Source organism: Phoca vitulina, unplaced genomic scaffold (genome assembly GCF_004348235.1).
Source record: "Phoca vitulina isolate PV1807 unplaced genomic scaffold, GSC_HSeal_1.0 scaffold6, whole genome shotgun sequence".
Taxonomy (NCBI): Eukaryota; Metazoa; Chordata; class Mammalia; order Carnivora; family Phocidae; genus Phoca; species Phoca vitulina.
In genome coordinates, this window is record NW_022589709.1 from 62,715,038 (window position 1) to 62,733,278 (window position 18,241).

The following is an 18,241-nucleotide window of genomic DNA, read 5'->3' on the forward strand; positions in this document are numbered from 1 at the left end:
AAACCTCTTCATTACAAGAAGTAAAGGTTTGGGGCGCCTGGGTGGCTCAGTCGTTAAGCGTCTGCCTTCGGCTCAGGTCATGATCCCAGGGTCCTGGGGTCGAGCCCCGCATCGGGCTCCCTGCTCCGTGGGAAGCCTGCTTCTCCCTCTCCCACTCCCCCTGCTTGTGTTCCTGCTGTCGCTATCTCTCTCTCTGTCAAATAAATAAATTAAAAAAAAAAGAAGAAGAAGTAAACGTTTGAAATAGTGAATATTTCCTAAGAAGATCACCAGATTAATCCATCTGTGAATGGGTTTCATTTCCTGTGTAAAACATGCTGGTTCCCCCAGCATACTTAACACTTGGGGCTAAAAAGCCTATAATCTAGTAATCCCATGCACATCTCTCCCACCAGTTGCTTTATATGCTTATCAAAAATCAGTATTTGTCCCGAGTCCTGAGAATGCCAGTTTTATTATTCTGATTACATCATTTTAATAAGAATTAATGAAATACAAAATGAAAAAGAATTATTATTCTTATAAAAACTAAATGGACCACTTTTGAAATAATCCAAACAAATCGCTTAAAATAAAATGCTGTTCAGTGAGGTATGATTGAGAAAATCATACTATGAAAGACTGGAGGAAAATATTAAAAGAACAGTTTTTTTTCAGCTTTGCCATGATATTGGAATCACATAGGGTGATTTGGAAAAAATACTTTGGAAAAAGTATTCATGCCAAAGTTCCAACCCCAGAGATTCTGATTTAATTGGTACAGGACACTGGGATTTCTTTAAAGCTCCGTAGGTGATTATAATGTATAGCCAGGATTGGCAACCATTGCTTGAGAAAGATTCCACATTCAATTGCTTTGCATGTCTGAGATTCCATATTCATTTGTTTGGCATATGCCTTAAATGTTGTCTCAACTAAAATAACAAGTTAATGACTAAAACATATATTTTAATTTTAATTAAATTAAATCTTAAGTCTGTGCCCAGTGCAGAGCTTGATGCAGAGCTCAATCTCACGACCCTGAGATCACAACCTGACTCAAAATCAAGAGTCGGACATTCAACCGAGTAAGTCACCCCAGCTCTCCAAATAAAACCTATTTTTGAAAATCATAGAATACATATAGTTATGGGTATGGTTTGTAAAAAAAAAGGTGATGTGGCATTCTGTTCAGCATGTTTAACTCTACTTCAAACAATTGGCATACAAATATTTGGACAGTCCTTGCTTTCCATAGTATTATACATCTATAATATAATTGTGCCAGGCAAAATCTATGGCAAGTAATTTTAATAATCAGTGGATAGGGAACAATTACTATTGTTCTGTGATATTTAAAATTTCTTTGTCAAACAGTAAACTTTTACTGTCCATCCTAAATATACAAGAAATGAAAAAAATAGGAAAGCTAATATTAGTACACGGTAATATAAGACATTAGAAACAATGAGAACTACAGTTATTTCTTTGTTTAAGGGGTGCCTGGGTGGCTCAGTCGTTGGGTGTCTGCCTTTGGCTCAGGTCATGATCCCGGGGTCCTGGGATCGAGCCCCGTATCGGGCTCCCGGCTCTGCGGGGAGTCTGCTTCTCCCTCTCCCACTCCCCCTGCTTGTGTTCCCTCTCTCGCTGTGTCTCTCTCTGTCAAATAAATAAATAAAATCTTAAAAAAAAAATAAAAAAAAACCAACTGAAATCAAGAGTAGTTTGAGTGGCACTGGTCTTCTCATTGTAAAACTTCTAATGCAAGTTGAGTATCTGTTCTATATCTTGGCTAATTATCATTCTTTCTAAGTCCGAATCAGATTCCAACATTTTGTCCTTTGCATTTCAATGTCGTGAAATATGTCTCTGAGAGTTTTTTTATGTGAACGTTTTTGCCAGTGTCATTTCCTCCCAGACATCTTCAGCCTTCTCATCATGACCACTTTTCCTCATTTATTGGGATAAGTTCACTCACCTGCATTGATTTCCTCAGTCTTTCTCTAGAGATTCTCAAATGGCCACAAGTGTCAACATTTCCACAATCAACTATTTCTTCTGTAACTCCATTTACATTCCATTAGAGTTTTATTTCCAGCATTATCACTTAGCATATTTTTGGTGCACCTCCATGTCAATTCCCTCTTTTAATTCTCCATTTTTCTAAAATTTCGTATGGGTTTATCTCAGAAGTACAGAACTTTGCAGGCTCTGTGTGAATTGAATGACAAATGTACAGTAACCAATCACCTGCAGACTTTGAAAGAAGTCATGTAAATTGGTCACGAATTATGATGTGCATGTTATTTTTGTAGTGATTTGTGGACTGAAAAGCTAGTAGCCAACTTTGTGCTTTGTGCTATTAGTCACAATTAATATACCATGGTAACTGAATTTTGAACCATATTGTTGGGGGGTCTGGTATTTAAATCATGGTAACTTGCATTCTGTGCTTAGTTTGCAAACTGTGCAAAATGAGGATTGCTTATATATTTAAGTTGAAATAAAGTGTTTAAGGTAGTGTTTCTTCTTAAAGATTCCCCTCGTTAAGTGATGTGTTTGCTTAACTAAACAACTACACAGTCCTATTTTATTTAAAGAAGATGTCTACTCTAATTTACCCCAAGTTCTTCTTTGTCAATGATTAAGGGCAAAAGCGTGAACACGGATATGCAAAGTTTACAATTCCTACCCCACTTTTTTTTTACAACTTTCTTGAGGTGTAATTGACAAACAATAAACTGCACATTAGAGTAAACAGCTGGATGGGTTTTGACATACATATATGCTTTGAAACCATCACCATCAAAATAACTAATATCCATAAGCCAAATATTTCATCCTAACTCTTTGTAATGCTTCTTTTCTTTCTTTCCCTGCTTCATGCTGTTTTACTCCAGGAAACCACTCCACTGCTTACTGTCAGCATAGATTACTTGTACATTCAGAATTTTATATAAATAAAATCATGTTTTATCTGGCTCTTTTCATTCAGCATAATTTATTTTGAAGTTTCTCCTTTTGATTCTTTTTTACTGTTGAGGAATGTTCTATTCTGTGGATATATCACAGTTTATCCATTCACTTGTTGATGGACATTTAAATGTTTCCAGTTTTGGGCAATTACATATAAAGCTGCTGTGAATGTTCATGCACAAGTCTTTGTGTGGATATGTGCTTTTATTTCTCTTGGCTGCGTGCCTAACAGTGGAATGACTAGAGCCTGTGTTTCACTTTTTAGAAACTGGTAGTTTTCTAGAAGCTTAACATTCCCACCAGTGGTGGATGAGAGTGCTGGTTGCTCCACATTTTTGTTTCCCCTTTCCTGCTTTTTTGGGGGTTATTTGAACATTATTTAATATTCCATTTTAATTTATCTCTTGTGACATCTCGTTATATGATTGTTTTTGGTGGTTGCTCTAGGAATTATAAAATACCCACTTTTCATTCTCCGCTTAGAATCAATATTTTACTGCCTCATTTGGCATATAGAAACTTCATCACTCTTTATCCTCCGCCATATATGTTGTCTCACATATTACATTTACATACATTGTAAACCCCATCAGATAATGTTAATACATTTTGTTTTCAGCTATCAAGCATACTTTGTCAATTATATTTGCCTAGGTATTTATCATTTCTTTTGCTCCCTCCTCAATCCTGATATCCCAAGTTTTCTTATATCATTTCCCTTCTGTCTGAAGGACTTTATCTCTTCTTTTAGAGCATGAACCAAAATTTCTATGTACTTAACATGTACCAAAAGTCCAGACTCTCAGAAGGAAAGCAGGTATTCATCACAAAGCACCTTGTTGGCTCCACATAGTTTAGGCCCAGTGAACCATTCTTATCCAGGAATGATTAGAATCTGCAATCACAGAAGCAGACAAAGGCCAATCTTGCAAGTAGGCTTTCTAAAGGATAGCAGTCTCTGGCATGCTGTGTTAACTCTTTTTTGCACACCTTGCCTCCTTTCACACACACCGTCCCCTTGTTTATCTATCATATTATCCTCTTACTTTCCTTCATTTAACCCCTTTTAGTTCCCTAAAAATTCAGTCCTAAAGTCTTTAGGTTGGGCAGAGGTAGGCTTCCATACACAGGCTGGGATTAGATTGCTTTAGAGTGATATTGGAGACCCTGAGCAGGTTGAAGAGGTAGTCTGATTGTGGGGACTAACAAGCCCAGGTGATTAGGAGTATTAGGGGAGGCAGAAATCAAAGCCCAAGCCTGGTGAGCAATTTTCTTGTTGGGGATGGAGATGGTATTGGTGATGGGAGATTGGTTACGTTCAGTGGCATTGATCAAATAAATAAACATATTAATGATAGTGGGAGCTACATTTCTCACTGTTCAGAGAAAGGAACTCAAGGAAGGGGTGATTACCTTTGTCCATGTTTGTATGATATTTTACTGGTTACAAGAAGCACAGATTACTGTTACTATTTGAAAAATCATCAAATAGGGGCGCCTGGGTGCCTCAGTCAGTTAAGTGTCTGACTCTTGATTTTGGCTTAGGTCAGGATCTCAGGGTTGTGAGATCCAGCCCTGCATTGGGGCTTAAGATTCTCTCTCTCCTTCTCCCTCTGCCTGCCCCACCCCCTCGCCACGCATGCTCTCTGTCTCTCAAAAAAATGAAGTAAAATAAAATAAAAATGAAAAATAGAAAAATATTTTAAGAAGAAATGGGAATTCGCTAGAAAATGTGAAAAATTGTTTTCTGGTGAAATACTGGAGCTCAGAGATGGAAGAACAGCATAATGGTCTGGAGAGAAAGTGTCAGAGTTCAGATCCAAGTTCAAGCAATTATTAGATGTATGACCTTGGGCAAATTACTTATGTCTTAGTTTTATAATCAGAAAGAGCAGTTACTAATATAACCTACCACCTAGGAAATCCATCACTTCAGATTACCACTTATTACACTTTTTATTACCACTAATCACAGTGTCAGCAAATGGTAGGCTCTTAATGTTGGCTGTTACTGTTATTGATCAAGGTCAGAAAAGTAGTAAATGTTAGACTGGATATTTGAACCTAAGGCTAAACTGTTCCAGAAGACAAAGGCCTGTGTGTATCTTTAAATCAAACATTTGATATGCTAAAATGATTACTAAAATGTTTATAATTATGAATACTGCTACTGTGAGGACATAAAAGTATCAGTTTGTATTTTTTCTAGCACTGTGCATTGTTATTTTTAAAAAATAAAACTGACAAATAGGCTAAAAATTTTCATATAGATAGCATCATGTTGGTCAGTAATGAATTTAGAAATCATTCTAGTTAAATTAATGTAAATGTTCTTTAACATCCAACAGACTAAGACAAATTCTAATAGTTAACATTCACTGGGCACTTACTAGTCATTGTAATGAGCACTATACATAATGATGGTTTACAGTTATGCAATATCAGAAATTTCATTCATCTTAATTTGTAAGAGTACTTGTTATTCATCTTTTTATAGATATTTAATTGGCTTTTAAAAAGTGTGCTTAATTGTTGAATTGAACATAGTCATTTTGTTTCTACCTAAAGCATAAGAAACACTTCAGGAAATTTTTTTTAAGTACTGTAATTTAAGCTTTTGTCCACTAGGTGTCCTCAGTTAAGTTTAAGATACCAGAATTTAACTTTTTGTTCATGAAAATTTATTTCAGTCTCTAAATACCTTAATAAAAATTAATGAAGTACCCCTTTAAATGAAGTTTAAGATAATGCTTTGGAGAAGTTCTTTATATATAATTGTTAGTACTGTTGGCATTTTTTAAAATTCGTATAAGGTCTTTAAAAATCTGTAAATACCTTTGAATGTGTAGTAGAAGATTTAAGCATTACTTGCAATTTTTGTACTACATGTAATTTTGGAGAAATAAGGATGTTTTTAATGCTTAAATTACTTTATCATTGTTTAGTTTTATCTTTCTTTTCCCCCCTTTCCATTTTTATATTTTTTTCAAGGGTTTTGGGACTGGAGTTAAACAAAGACAGAGATGTTGAAAGGATCCATGGCAGTGGAGTTAACACCCTTGACATTGAACCTATTGAAGCAAGATAGTAAGTTTATTACACTTAAACAGTCATTTTGTTGTTGTTCAAAGTGAGATGCAGTAAAATCTTGTTTTCAGGTTACTTATGTAAAGTCTCATAAAAAGTAGTAAAATTTCTAAATTGTAGCATTTTAAGTCTGATGTTAATAATTTAAATAAATACAAAACATCACACCCTTAAAATGTTTCCAGGTAAACATTTCCAAACTACTTTATATAAATATATTCATTGTAACAGACATTGAACTTCTTTGGATACAGAGGGCTTTTAAGTGCTGGGGTGTGTGCTTTAGGTACCATTTTAAAACAGAGTTGCTACTCTGAAGGAGTCTAATGGGAAAACAAATAGAATATAAAAAGTGAAACTATATGTTGGAAGATTAAGCTTGAAGTAATCCAGACCTTTATTTGAGCTCCTCCTGGGCTTTATCACTTAGCAGCTAAGTGACCTTGAGCAATTGACCTAACCTTTTTAATTCTCAGTTGCCTTAGCTATACAATGCTAACAATAACAGCTACCTAACAAGTTTGTTGTAACTTAATTGAGATTATATGTGTAACATGATTAGCATAGGACCTGGCATATCATAAATGGTTGCCTCTACTCCTCTTAATCAAAAATATTATCACCTATACTTTTACTCCTTTCAGTCCTTTTCCATACAACAGCTGGAGTGCTTTGAAAAATGCAAATATTGGGGCGACTGGGTGGTTCAGTCGTTAAGCGTCTGCCTTCAGCTTAGGTCATGATCCCAGGGCCCCACATCTGGCTCCCTGCTCAGCGGGAAGCCTGCTTCTCCCTCCCCCTCTCCCCCTGCTTGTGTTCCTTCTCTCTCTTTGTCTCTCTCTGTCAAATAAATAAAATCTTTAAAAAAAAGTGAAAGAAAAAAATGCAACTATGAACATGCCATCCCCCCACTTAAAACATCTTGATCCCATTATTACTCTTACAAGAGAGTTCAAAAAGCTTCATGTGGTCTGTAATTAGAACAAGTATAACAGTAACTGAAGTTTGTTGTATCATGTGTTTAGCATTGCCCCAGAGTTCTTATATTATAATGAAGTGTTATTATTATTTACATTAAAATGAACCAGACAGGTTTGAAGAATTCTGGTTTTAATTTTCAGCCACTGTCATAGTCCCACCTAGTAGTATATGGGAAACATGTACAGTGAACACATTCTCACTTTAGCACATGGTTAAATCTAAAAGATGATCAGCGATAATTCTTTTCTTCGTTCTGAACTTTTCCAGACGCAACATAACACCTCCCATTCAAGGTCAGCTGAGGGCCATTTGCTTATAAAACAATGGCACAAACAGAAAGGGATAACTGATTTCTTTTGGTCATGGGTGCTGGTGGAAAAGATATTCAGTACTGCTTCTCCAGCCAGCCATTTGGAATAGAGATCATTTGTCTAACTTGTGAAGTACATGAAGCCAGTAGGTTACCAGTTGTCAGAGTCAATGAGAAAGATGAGAAATCTGATTTCTCAGATTATATGTGCATAAAATATGTGTGAGAAATACAGGCTGAGGAGTCTTTTTGCAGAGCATATTGAGAAAAGTCAAGATTCTCACTACACTTCACTGTAGTGAAGTCTAACTATTTCATTTGTTTGCCAAGACTTGTATTTTGCATTAAATCCTTTAGGCAGCAAAGAGAGTAATAAAAAGCAAAATATATGTTTAATGGAAAATTAAATCTTCATGTTTTTCCTAAGAAAGTCAGTGCACATATAATTTGCTCAAAATACTTTTTAATATTTACCAACCACCATGAGAGTTGTAGTGATATCACTGAAAACCAGAAACCAGAATATACACATCTGGTAAAGAAGCATTTATTTCCAAAGTTAGGAGTTATTTTAAGAAGTCTCCCTGAAAATAATGTTTTAACAAGTGCAATTGCATAAAGTACATTTGCATATCATTCTGTGAAGCTTGAATTTTCTTTGATATCTTCTAAATTCTTCTAAATTATTGTTGTTCATCTTTAATACCAGGTTTTCTTGTCCATATAAAAACATGACGTTATATCTCTTACTGTAATTACCCTATGAGCAGAATAATAACCTCACAGTTAAATAATGTCATTGTCCACAGATCCTTCAAATACAGAATCATTTAATTCCAATAGTGGTTCAATTGTTTCAACCAATTAACAGAATCCAAGGAAAGCTTTTGGAAATCATTCTAGCAAAGATGAAGCATGTGACATTACTACAAATACAATTTAAATTCAGTTAAGATGCTCACCTTTGAATAAAAATTTTTTGTTTTTGCATTGAGAATACATGTGCCATGGTAAAAAAAAAAAAAGTATTTCACAAAATTCAAATAGGAAGCAAAAATATTTTCAGAACTGGTTTTGGTATACATGTAACTCATAGTTGTGTCCAAATAAGCTGCAAAATTCTATCAATGAAAATAAAAATTGTAGTTGTTAAAATTTATAAATATTTTCCTATATAAATACTTAGTTAACTACAAAAGTTTTGTGGTGAACACTTTAGCATGGCATTACTTGCTGTCTTTTTTTACTACCCCCAATCAGATTTTTAGAACTGTTTCAGCAAAGAACTTTGAAGAATTACTTTTAAATAAACCTTATTGTTCTACAAATTGGTATTGAATTTTTCTTAAAACAAGTCTATAAATCAGTGCTACTTGGACATGCCACTGGTTCATGAACCCTTTGTAACTGGTTAACAAGATAAGGAGCTTGTACAGAATGTAAGTTTAGTACATCACTAAGCACACAATTTATTTTTCATAACAAGACTTTCTTAGTGAAGATAGAATTGTGTTCATGTGTGGCACAAGCTCCTTATCTTGCACTTTAACAAAGAAACTAAAGAGGGTAATATAAAAAAATTAATGTATAACACTTAGAACAAGTGTAAGTGATCAAATATCCCCACAACCCACAAAATATGGATGAGTGGGAACAAGTCATCCATATTTACAAGATCTGTGTGGTACCAGCATCTATATCAGAAGAGACAGTGAAAACCAGTGGAGCATCTAGTAGACCTGATAACTCCAAAATAACCAACGTTACTTGGAAGTTCAGCAAGCTAATTTGACTACAGGGGGTGACACGGGGAGAGGATGACCTCCTCCCAATGATTAAGGGCTTCACAGTAAGACTGGCAGGGGCTGGAGCAGTCTGGGCCCACTGATCTCTCCAGCTTGTCAACTTAAGATCTCCTAAAGGGCAAAACCCTATAGTGAGGAGAAACTGCTCAGAATAGAATCCAAACTGAGCAGTATAGGGACAATAGAAACAAAGGGAAAAGATGGCCCAGATAAAAATTGAGGAGGTGAACAGAACCAAGAAATCTCTAAAAGTGGGGTGCCATGTATTGAACATCTTATAAAAAAGGAAGAGGAAGATATTCTAGAGATACAACATTTAAATATTATTCTAAACCAAGACTCCTTTCTAGAAGTTTAAGAAAATTTCGTATAAATATGAGCAAAATAATAGGATTAAAATCAAAGTCCATTCAAAATTAGTATAAGAACAAAGAGACTAAGTAATGCCCCTTTAGATAGTGTAGCTGTGCCAGAAAGATATTTCTGTGAAATAGTTGAGAACTCTAACCTAATATTTTAAAACTAGCTAAAGTCATTTTAAAAAGATACAAGATCTGAAAGAATAACATAAGTTGGAATTAAGAAAACTCAGAAATGAGATGAACAAACTCAAGAAAAAATTAGAAATAAAAGGCAAATGTTTCAGAAATGAAGACTAAAGCATAAGGAACACAAGCAAATGAATACAAGAGGTAATAGCTTAGAAATAGAAGGTAGAAGGAGGATATTTTTAAAAATCAAGAAGAAATGGAGAAAGATAATTCAAGAGATGGGGACATATGTGGGAGATAGAGAAGATCCAGCATACATTTAATAGGAATTCCCAGAGAAGAAACCCAAAGGAAGAGAACGGAGTCAATATTAAAGGTATAATCCAAGAAAAGTTTCCTAAAATAAATAAGATCTAAAACTAGATATAAGAGAAAGAAAATCCTGTTTTAACTAAACTGCTTTGGGGCTTTATTCCCAAAGAAATGAAGTTTCTTATCTCAGATGTTCAGAGAAATAAAATGTGACTCAAGGGTTATATATATATCCAGCCAGACTGATTTTCAAGTACAAAAGAACAGACAAATTGTCAATAACATACAAGAATTCAGGGCCTGTTGCTCTCATTAGCCCTTTCTTAGGAATTTACCAAAGAGTAAAATCAGAGAACCAGAATGAGTAGAGCGACAGCAACATGAGATTTGATTATGAGCAATAAGATTAACAAATAGCAATTCTTCATTTAGACATATAAATTCATAGATCTGTTTGTCTTTCCTGCTAGATTGTAGACTCTGGAAAGACAGAAACTATGCCTGTCTTATGGACAGTTATATTAGCAGAGTGCCTAACATATTTCAAGTGCACAAAGTTGAATAAAGCGAGTAAATGTGTTTTTAATACTAAATCTAATATTTATTAATCATTTATTTTTTATGAGGCAGTATAAAACTCACTTGCATATAACTTTTATCTTTACATCGTCTTTATGACTTAGATGAAAATGTACCCTTTTTCAGAAATGTTTGAAGGCTTAGACAGGTGAAGTAACATGCCCAGAGTCAGATAGCTAGCATCAGTAACAGCTGGTCTCACTGATTCCATTTTCATTTATCACAATTTTAATTAGGACATTAAGAATGACTTCATAATATTTTACTTTCTTAATTAAGATAGATCTTTTGCCATCTTGTTTCTACTGTCCTTTTTGGAATTATAAAGGTGAACTTTAAATGGTCACAGATTGAAACTTTCTATATTCTACAAATACTAGGTTGAGGAATTTTACTTTATTAAAAATCTTTATTAACGAAGATTTACTCTGTATTTGTGGGCATAATACATTTGGGTGTTTGTGGATCAGTATATAATAAATGAAGTACATAAAATGACAAATTAATGTGAACTTTTTTATTATTAGCATGTTATCAGGTGGTTCAGATGGTGTGATTGTACTTTATGATCTTGAGAACTCCAGCAGACAACCTTATTACACATGTAAAGCAGTGTGTTCCGTTGGCAGGTGTGTATTAAAAATGTAATTCATGAATTTATAAACATTTTAATACTTTTTGCTTCAAATGCAAAACATGAAAATAGCAGTCATATGATTGTCTCAGGCAACTTGTTCAAATGTCACATTTCACATGGATATCCTTTGACATTTTCTTGAAAATAAAAAGTTTTGATTATGTCCTTTTGTTGTATACCTACTTAGCACACCGCAGTAACTAATCATAGTTTTTAGTACCACTTAGCATAAAATTTATGTCTTTCAGCTAATTATAAACAAAAATTATATTTTTCAAATTATATTCATAGAACAAAAAGATTAATGGCTAGAAGCAGTAAATATACTGGCAGTCCTTCACCATACACACACATATACACACCTATACACAACCATCTTATCTCTCTACTTACTCAAAGCTGTCTAACTTAACATACCTCTCTTTGTCTTAAGTCTCCTGACTATTCTTTACTGCCTTTCCAGTCTTGTGAGAATTATTTTTAAGCATCTAGAAAGATGTTTTGTGACTGTTGTAATTTGTTCATAATGGCTACTTAATTCTTCCTTGTCGCCTGTATCTGATCCAATATTGAGCACAGCTTTGAGTTAACAGGAAGAAAGGGTGTTAGGAAAATGCTTTCAAGAGGAAAAATTTCATGAACATTTAATGTCAACAATCACTCTGTATTAAAGCTCTTCCCAAAGCACTAGAATAGGTACATAAGTCCATGGAGTATTTGGGAGGAGATTTGTGATTGTTTCTTGGCTCTGGTGCTTCACTTTGGAAATAAAGATTTGGGACACTCTTTCTCTGAACCTCAGATTATTTTGTTTTAGAGATAATTATACCTGTCCTGTCATTCTTGTAAGGTTTTTATGAGTCTTAAATGAAATATTGTCTTTTAAAAAGCATGTTAAAAACCGTAAGGCCACTCTGTAAAGCAATATAATTATAGGGACACTTGGTACACAAAGATAATACCTCAAATAGTCTGAAACTTGGTTGCTAAGAGGCTTACACCATTTTATACTCTCACTCCACTTGTACCAAAAAAAAACCCCTAAATTCTAAAGTGTAAGATAGTCATATTAATTAATTCATTTAGTTCATTTTCTTCTCTTATCTTAGCTAACATTTTAACATTGTTTAATTTGTTACATATCAAAATAGTATTTTCATATATACCACATGCTATCTAATGTTATTCCTGAGGAACTGTGATTTACTTTTCTGGTAGTTAAAGTCAAGTAAATGCTTAGTGTATCAATCTTTTGCTTTACCATGACATTCTTCTTGGATTCACTCTCTGTCTTTAAAAGCATAACTTTGAATGTAAATGGGCATACAGTGAGCATGTTTGCAAAATGAGTTAAAGTAGCATTTTTTATATCTGAAGACTTTATAATCTAACTTTACAAAATAATTTCACTAAAAATTTTTAGTTAATATGGCTTAGAGTGTTTGCTGATATTTATTTTTGCTTTACTTAATGCATATGTTCTTAGGCACCAAAAAGATTCCCTTTCTGTACCAAAATCCTCATTAAATGTGAATGAGAATAACAGGTCATACCTGGTAAGATAATAATATAATATTTTGTCCTATTCTTAAATTTAAATTTAAAATATAAATGAGCTTTTATTTTTAATCACTACATTAAAGATTTGTTTTACTATAACTGGAAAATCTTGGTATACATGAAGGTTCTTAGGAGCAAATAGAAATCAGTTCTCCTTATTTTAAGCAGAAATTTATTGGAAAGATATTTAGTATCTCATATAACTGGCGGGAAGGTAAGGGAATAAAATGTGGAAAGGAGCGGAAGGTAAGAGAAACTAAGGCAAAGACAACAGTTGGAGTCCACCACAGGAACAATTTAGCTTGGGTTCTGCTACATGTCACCAACACAGACTCTCAACTTCATGACTATGAATAATTGTTAAATATCCCTGAGTTTTGCATTACTAGCTGGAGTTTTAGAGTCCCAGGCAGGTTTGGGGAAGCTTAAACCATACGTCCATGCCCTTACTGCCAAGGGAGAGGGAAAGAGAATGTCTGGAGTCCCTAGCTTTCTGTAACAAGAAGCAATAAAATAAGGGAGATGTCCCCCAGATAGGAGGAGTTTGGATCCAACTTAAAAAAAAAAAGTTCCACGTATCTACTCCACAACCAAAAAGGCAAGTATCCACTACACAACCAAAATGTAATCATCCCTTTCCCCAAAGGTGATAGATCCTCAGTCTACTTAATTACCATATGCAGCTCCAGTTCAAGATAATGTCCATTTTTTCACTAGTTTTACATGATCTTTTATCCAATTATGCAACCTGTGGACTCAGTTTGTTGTTAACCTATATAAAATAATGTAGGCAAGAGAGAGAAAGAAAAGGGAGATCAGTTAAAATATATAAATTATACATGACATAGAAAGGAATTATGGGTAGACACTATAGTCCTTCTTTTTTGCAGCTCTGTCAATGCCAGAACTAACACTTTAAGGCTTTACTTCATGTTCTCATTCATTCAAGTGCTTAAGGTACTTTTCATCCTGTATTGATCCAAACCTTCACCTTAAGGAATCAGAACTCATGATGGTCCTATCTGTGTAGGATTGCAATAGTCTTCTGTTAACTTTTGTTTGTTTATTTTGTTTTGGAAAATTTCCAGCATATACAAAAGAAGAGAGTAGTATAGTGAATTATGTACCCATCACACGGCTTCAACAACTATCAGTCATAACCAATCTTGTTTCATCTCTAACCCCACCCACCCACTGAGGATTATCCCAGAAGCATTTTATTTCATTCATTATTGTTTATATCTCTAAAAATAGAGACTTTATTATCTCACACAATAATTCCTCATATTAAATATCCACTTGGTGTTCAAATTTCCATCATTGTCTTATAAGGGTTAGTTAACAGCCAGTTTTTGTGAATTAAAATTTAGTAAAGTGACGCATATACTGTATTTATCACCGGTTCAGAGCATATACTGCTTCCTTTAGGACAGCATGTCACCCTTACAAGGTAGTGTATTATAGCTGATATCATAACTTGAGTCTTCAACGGATCATGCTTCTACAGGTGATGGGTTACATAAGAGTGGTGCCTTGAACATCTACCAATTAATTGCATTCTTTTGTCATTGAGTAAGTTCCTTGATCAGAAGCAATATTGCGTGGGATACCATGGAACTATGTGAGGCGTTCAACAATTCTAAGAATGATAATACTGATAAATGGTACTTGGGAAAAGCATATCTAAAACCAGAATGGGTATCTTTTCCAGTATGGAAAAATCACTGCCCCTCTCCCATGAAGAGGTTCAGTGTAGCTGGCTACTTTCTCCAGGCTCAAATACAGAAATAGGAAGTCTCCCATTTAATAAGCCTTAGTAGGAAGCGGGCCTCCACATTACACTACAGAAGCCTGAAACTAGAGGTGCCTGGACATTGTCCTCTGGAGAGCTGGGATGCAGGCCTGTGATCTAGGTTTGGCCATTCATATTGTCCTACTTGAGACTGCTACTTGTTAATACAGTATCAGTACTGAAACTCACGTAAATCAAGTATTTCTAAATTTTGATCGCTGTTTTGTAGAAACCATCCTGATGTTCACAAATACAGTGTGGAGACTGTTCAGTGGTATCCTCATGATACCGGCATGTTCACATCAAGCTCATTTGATAAAACTCTGAAAGTGTGGGATACAAATACATTACAAGTAAGTATATTAAAACCTTTCCAAATAGCTCTAGAAGATGAAGGAGAATTGAACCCTAAACCATTTTAGCGTGATTATTTGCTAAGATGTTATGTATGTGGTGGTTGAGGAGAGCTAGACTGCTTGAGTCCACATCTTGGCTCTGCTGCTGACTAGCTCTGTGACATTAGGCAAGTGACTACACCTCTGTGTGTTTCAATTTCCTCACCTGTGAATGGGGATAGTGATTGTATCTTATAGAATGGTTGTAAATATGTTGACATATGTAAAGTACCTATAACAGTGGTTAGCGTATAGTAAGTGCTCAAAAAATATTAGTTATTATTATCATCTTAATTATTTGAAAATTATTGTCTAGTGATCTAAGGAAGAAAATTGGATTTATCTTCTATTGACCTAAAACCTTAAAGGAAAAGAAAGTTACTAATATTATTGCTAGTAAAGGTAGACACTAAATAATAAAGGTAGATAATAAAAGCGGCGCCTGGGTGGCTCAGTCAGTTAAGCGTCTGCCTTCGGCTCAGGTCATGATCCCAGGGTCCTGGGATTGAGCCCCGCATTGGGCTCCCTGCTCAGCGGGAAGCCTGCTTCTCCCTCTCCCTCTGCCTGCTGCTCCACCTGCTTGTGCTCTCTCTCTCTCTGTCAAATAGATAAATAAAATCTTTAGAAAAAAGATAATAAAAAATAATTTTTATGATACTTGGTTAAAATTTATATTTCTAGTGCTAATCCTTTCCCTGAGCTCTAGTCCCATATGTCTCTACCTGTCTACTGAACCTCTCTTATTTGAATATAGGGTAATCTCAAATATAATATGTTCCGAATTGAACATGATCACTCCTCACATCCACTTAGTCCTCAAATCTTAGCAATTCTTTCTTTAAACTCTCCCATATTTTCTTCTCTTTCTCTCACCAACACTATACATCTAGACTACTCCTAAAAACTCGTAAGTGGTATTCCTGCAGTACTTTGTTCTCATATTTTCCATGGTAAGTTCTACCCCAGAATTAACCTTATTATAAAGTGGTTTCATTGTGTCTCTACCCAAAACCTCTAGGGACTTCCATTGTCTAAATTCATCCTGGTGTTCTCAGTTCCCCCAACCCCAACCCCTACTCCCTCAACCTTAGCTTCTACTTCTTTTCCACCTAAATTATTTGCTGTCTCTAAATTGATCTCCTTTTCTCTTCTGATCACATCTTGATTGTATTATAGTCCCTTCCTCCAGTTCCTTTCCCTATGCAACTTTTTTCGTCCCTTAATTGTCCAAATTTTATACCCTTTAACCAACATCTCCACATTTTGTGTTTCCCCTCTCTCCCACCAATCCCTCATAACCACCACTTTATTCTGTTTCTATGAGTTTGACTTTTGTAGATTTCACATATAAGTGATATACAATAGTTATCATTCTCTGATTTATTTCACTTAGCATAATGCCCTTAAGGTCTATCTATGTTGTCGTAAATGGCAAGATACCCTTCTTTCTTGTGGCTGAATAATATTGCATTGTACAAAAATACCATATCTTCTTTGTCTCTTCATACACTCATGGACACTTAGGTTGTTTCCATGACTTGGCTATAATAAATATAAAATAAATATAATAAATAATGATGCAGTGACTATGGAGGTGAAGATATCTCTTCAAGATAGTGACTTTGTTTCCCTTGGATATATATCCAGAGGTGGAGTTGCTGGATCATAAGGTAGTTCTGTTTTTAATTTTTTGAGAAACCTCCATACTGGTTTCCACAGTGGCTGTACCAATTCACATTCCCACCAACAGTGCACAAGGGTTCTCTTTTCTCCAAACCCTGACCAACACTTGTTATCTCTTGTCTTTTTGATAATAGCCATTCTAACAAGTGAGAGGTGACAGCTCACTGTGGTTCTGATTTGCATTTCCCTGATGATTAGTGATGTTGAGTACTTTCTCATGTACCTGTTGGCCATTTGTGTGTCTTCTTTGGAAAAATGCCTATTCACTTCCTCTGCCCATTTTTAAATTGGAGAGTTAATGGTTTTTTGGCTATTGATTGTATGAGTTCTTTATATATTTTGGATATTAACCCCGTATCAGACACATGATTTGCAAATTTTTTCTCCCATTCAGCAGGTTGTCTTTTTATCTTGTTGATGGTTTCCTTTGCTGTGCAGAAGTTTTTAGTTTGATGTATAGTTCCACTTGTTTATTTTCCCTTTGTTGCCTTTGTTTTAGGTGTCAAATCCAAAAAATCATCACTCAGAGACTGGTAACAGGGAGCTTACTGCTTTTGTTTTCTTCTAGGAGTTTTATAGTTTCAGGTCTTACATTCAAGTCTTTAATAGTTTTTAAGGACTTATTTGGAGCCCAACTCACGACCCTGAAATCAAGAGTTGGACACTTGGGGTGCCTGGGTGGCTCAGTCAGTTGGGCGTCTGCCTTTGGCTCAGGTCATGATCTCGGGGTCCTGGGATCAAGCCCTGCATCGGGCTCCCTGCTTAGAGGGGGGCCTACTTCTCCCTCTGCCTCTCCCCACTGTTCATGCTCTCTCTCTCTCTCTCTCTCTCTCAGATAAATAAATAAATAAATCTTTAAAAAAGAGTTGGACACTTAACCAACTTAGCCACCCAGGCACTCTTCAAGTCTTTAACCTATTTTGTAATTTATTTTTGTATGTGGTGTAAGAAAGTGATCCAGTTTCATTCTTTTGCCTATTGCTGTCTGATTTTCCTAATACTATTTCATGAAGAGACTATCCTTTCCCCATTTACACTCTTGGCTCCTCCTCTTATTGACCATATATGCATGAGTTTATTTCTGGGCTCTCTATCCTGTTCTGTTGATCAGTGTGTTTGTTTTTATTCCAATACCATATTGTTTTGATTACTGTAATTTTGTAAAATAGTTTGAAATCAAGAAGTATGATACCTGTAGCTTTTTTCTTCTTTCTCAAGATTGCTTTAGCTATTTGGGATTGGTGTTCCATACAAATTTTAAGATTTTTTTTTTTCTGTTTCTGTAAACATGCCATTGGAATTTTGATAGCACTTACACTGAATCTGCAGGTTGCTTTCGGTAGTATGGACATTTTAACAGTGTTAACACTTGCAATCCGTGAGCATGGAATATCCTTTCATTTATTTGTGTCTTCGGTTTCTTTCATCAATATCTGATAGTTTACAGTATACATATCTTTTACCTACTTGGTTAAATTTATTTCTAGGTATTCTATTCCTTTTGATGCAGCTGTAAGTGGGATTATTTTCTTAATCTCTCTTTTGATAATTCATTATTGGTGTATAGAAACACAACAGATTTTTATATATTGATTTTATATCTTTCAGCTTTATTGAATTTATTAGTTCAAAGAGGTGTTTGGTGGAGTCTTTG

General features: G+C 34.9%; 1 protein-coding gene across 4 annotated transcripts in view; it reads left to right on the plus strand.

The window, feature by feature from the left end:
• Window positions 1-18,241, plus strand: part of ERCC8 (ERCC excision repair 8, CSA ubiquitin ligase complex subunit) — a 60,601-nt gene that overhangs the window by 2,839 nt on the left and 39,521 nt on the right. For all 4 annotated transcript variants that reach the window (XM_032404369.1, XM_032404371.1, XM_032404372.1 and 1 more), the window contains exons 2-4: window positions 5,947-6,042; window positions 11,048-11,149; window positions 14,739-14,862. In XM_032404369.1, the coding sequence (XP_032260260.1) occupies window positions 5,947-6,042; window positions 11,048-11,149; window positions 14,739-14,862 (322 nt within the window). The remainder of the gene's footprint in view (window positions 1-5,946; window positions 6,043-11,047; window positions 11,150-14,738; window positions 14,863-18,241) is intronic.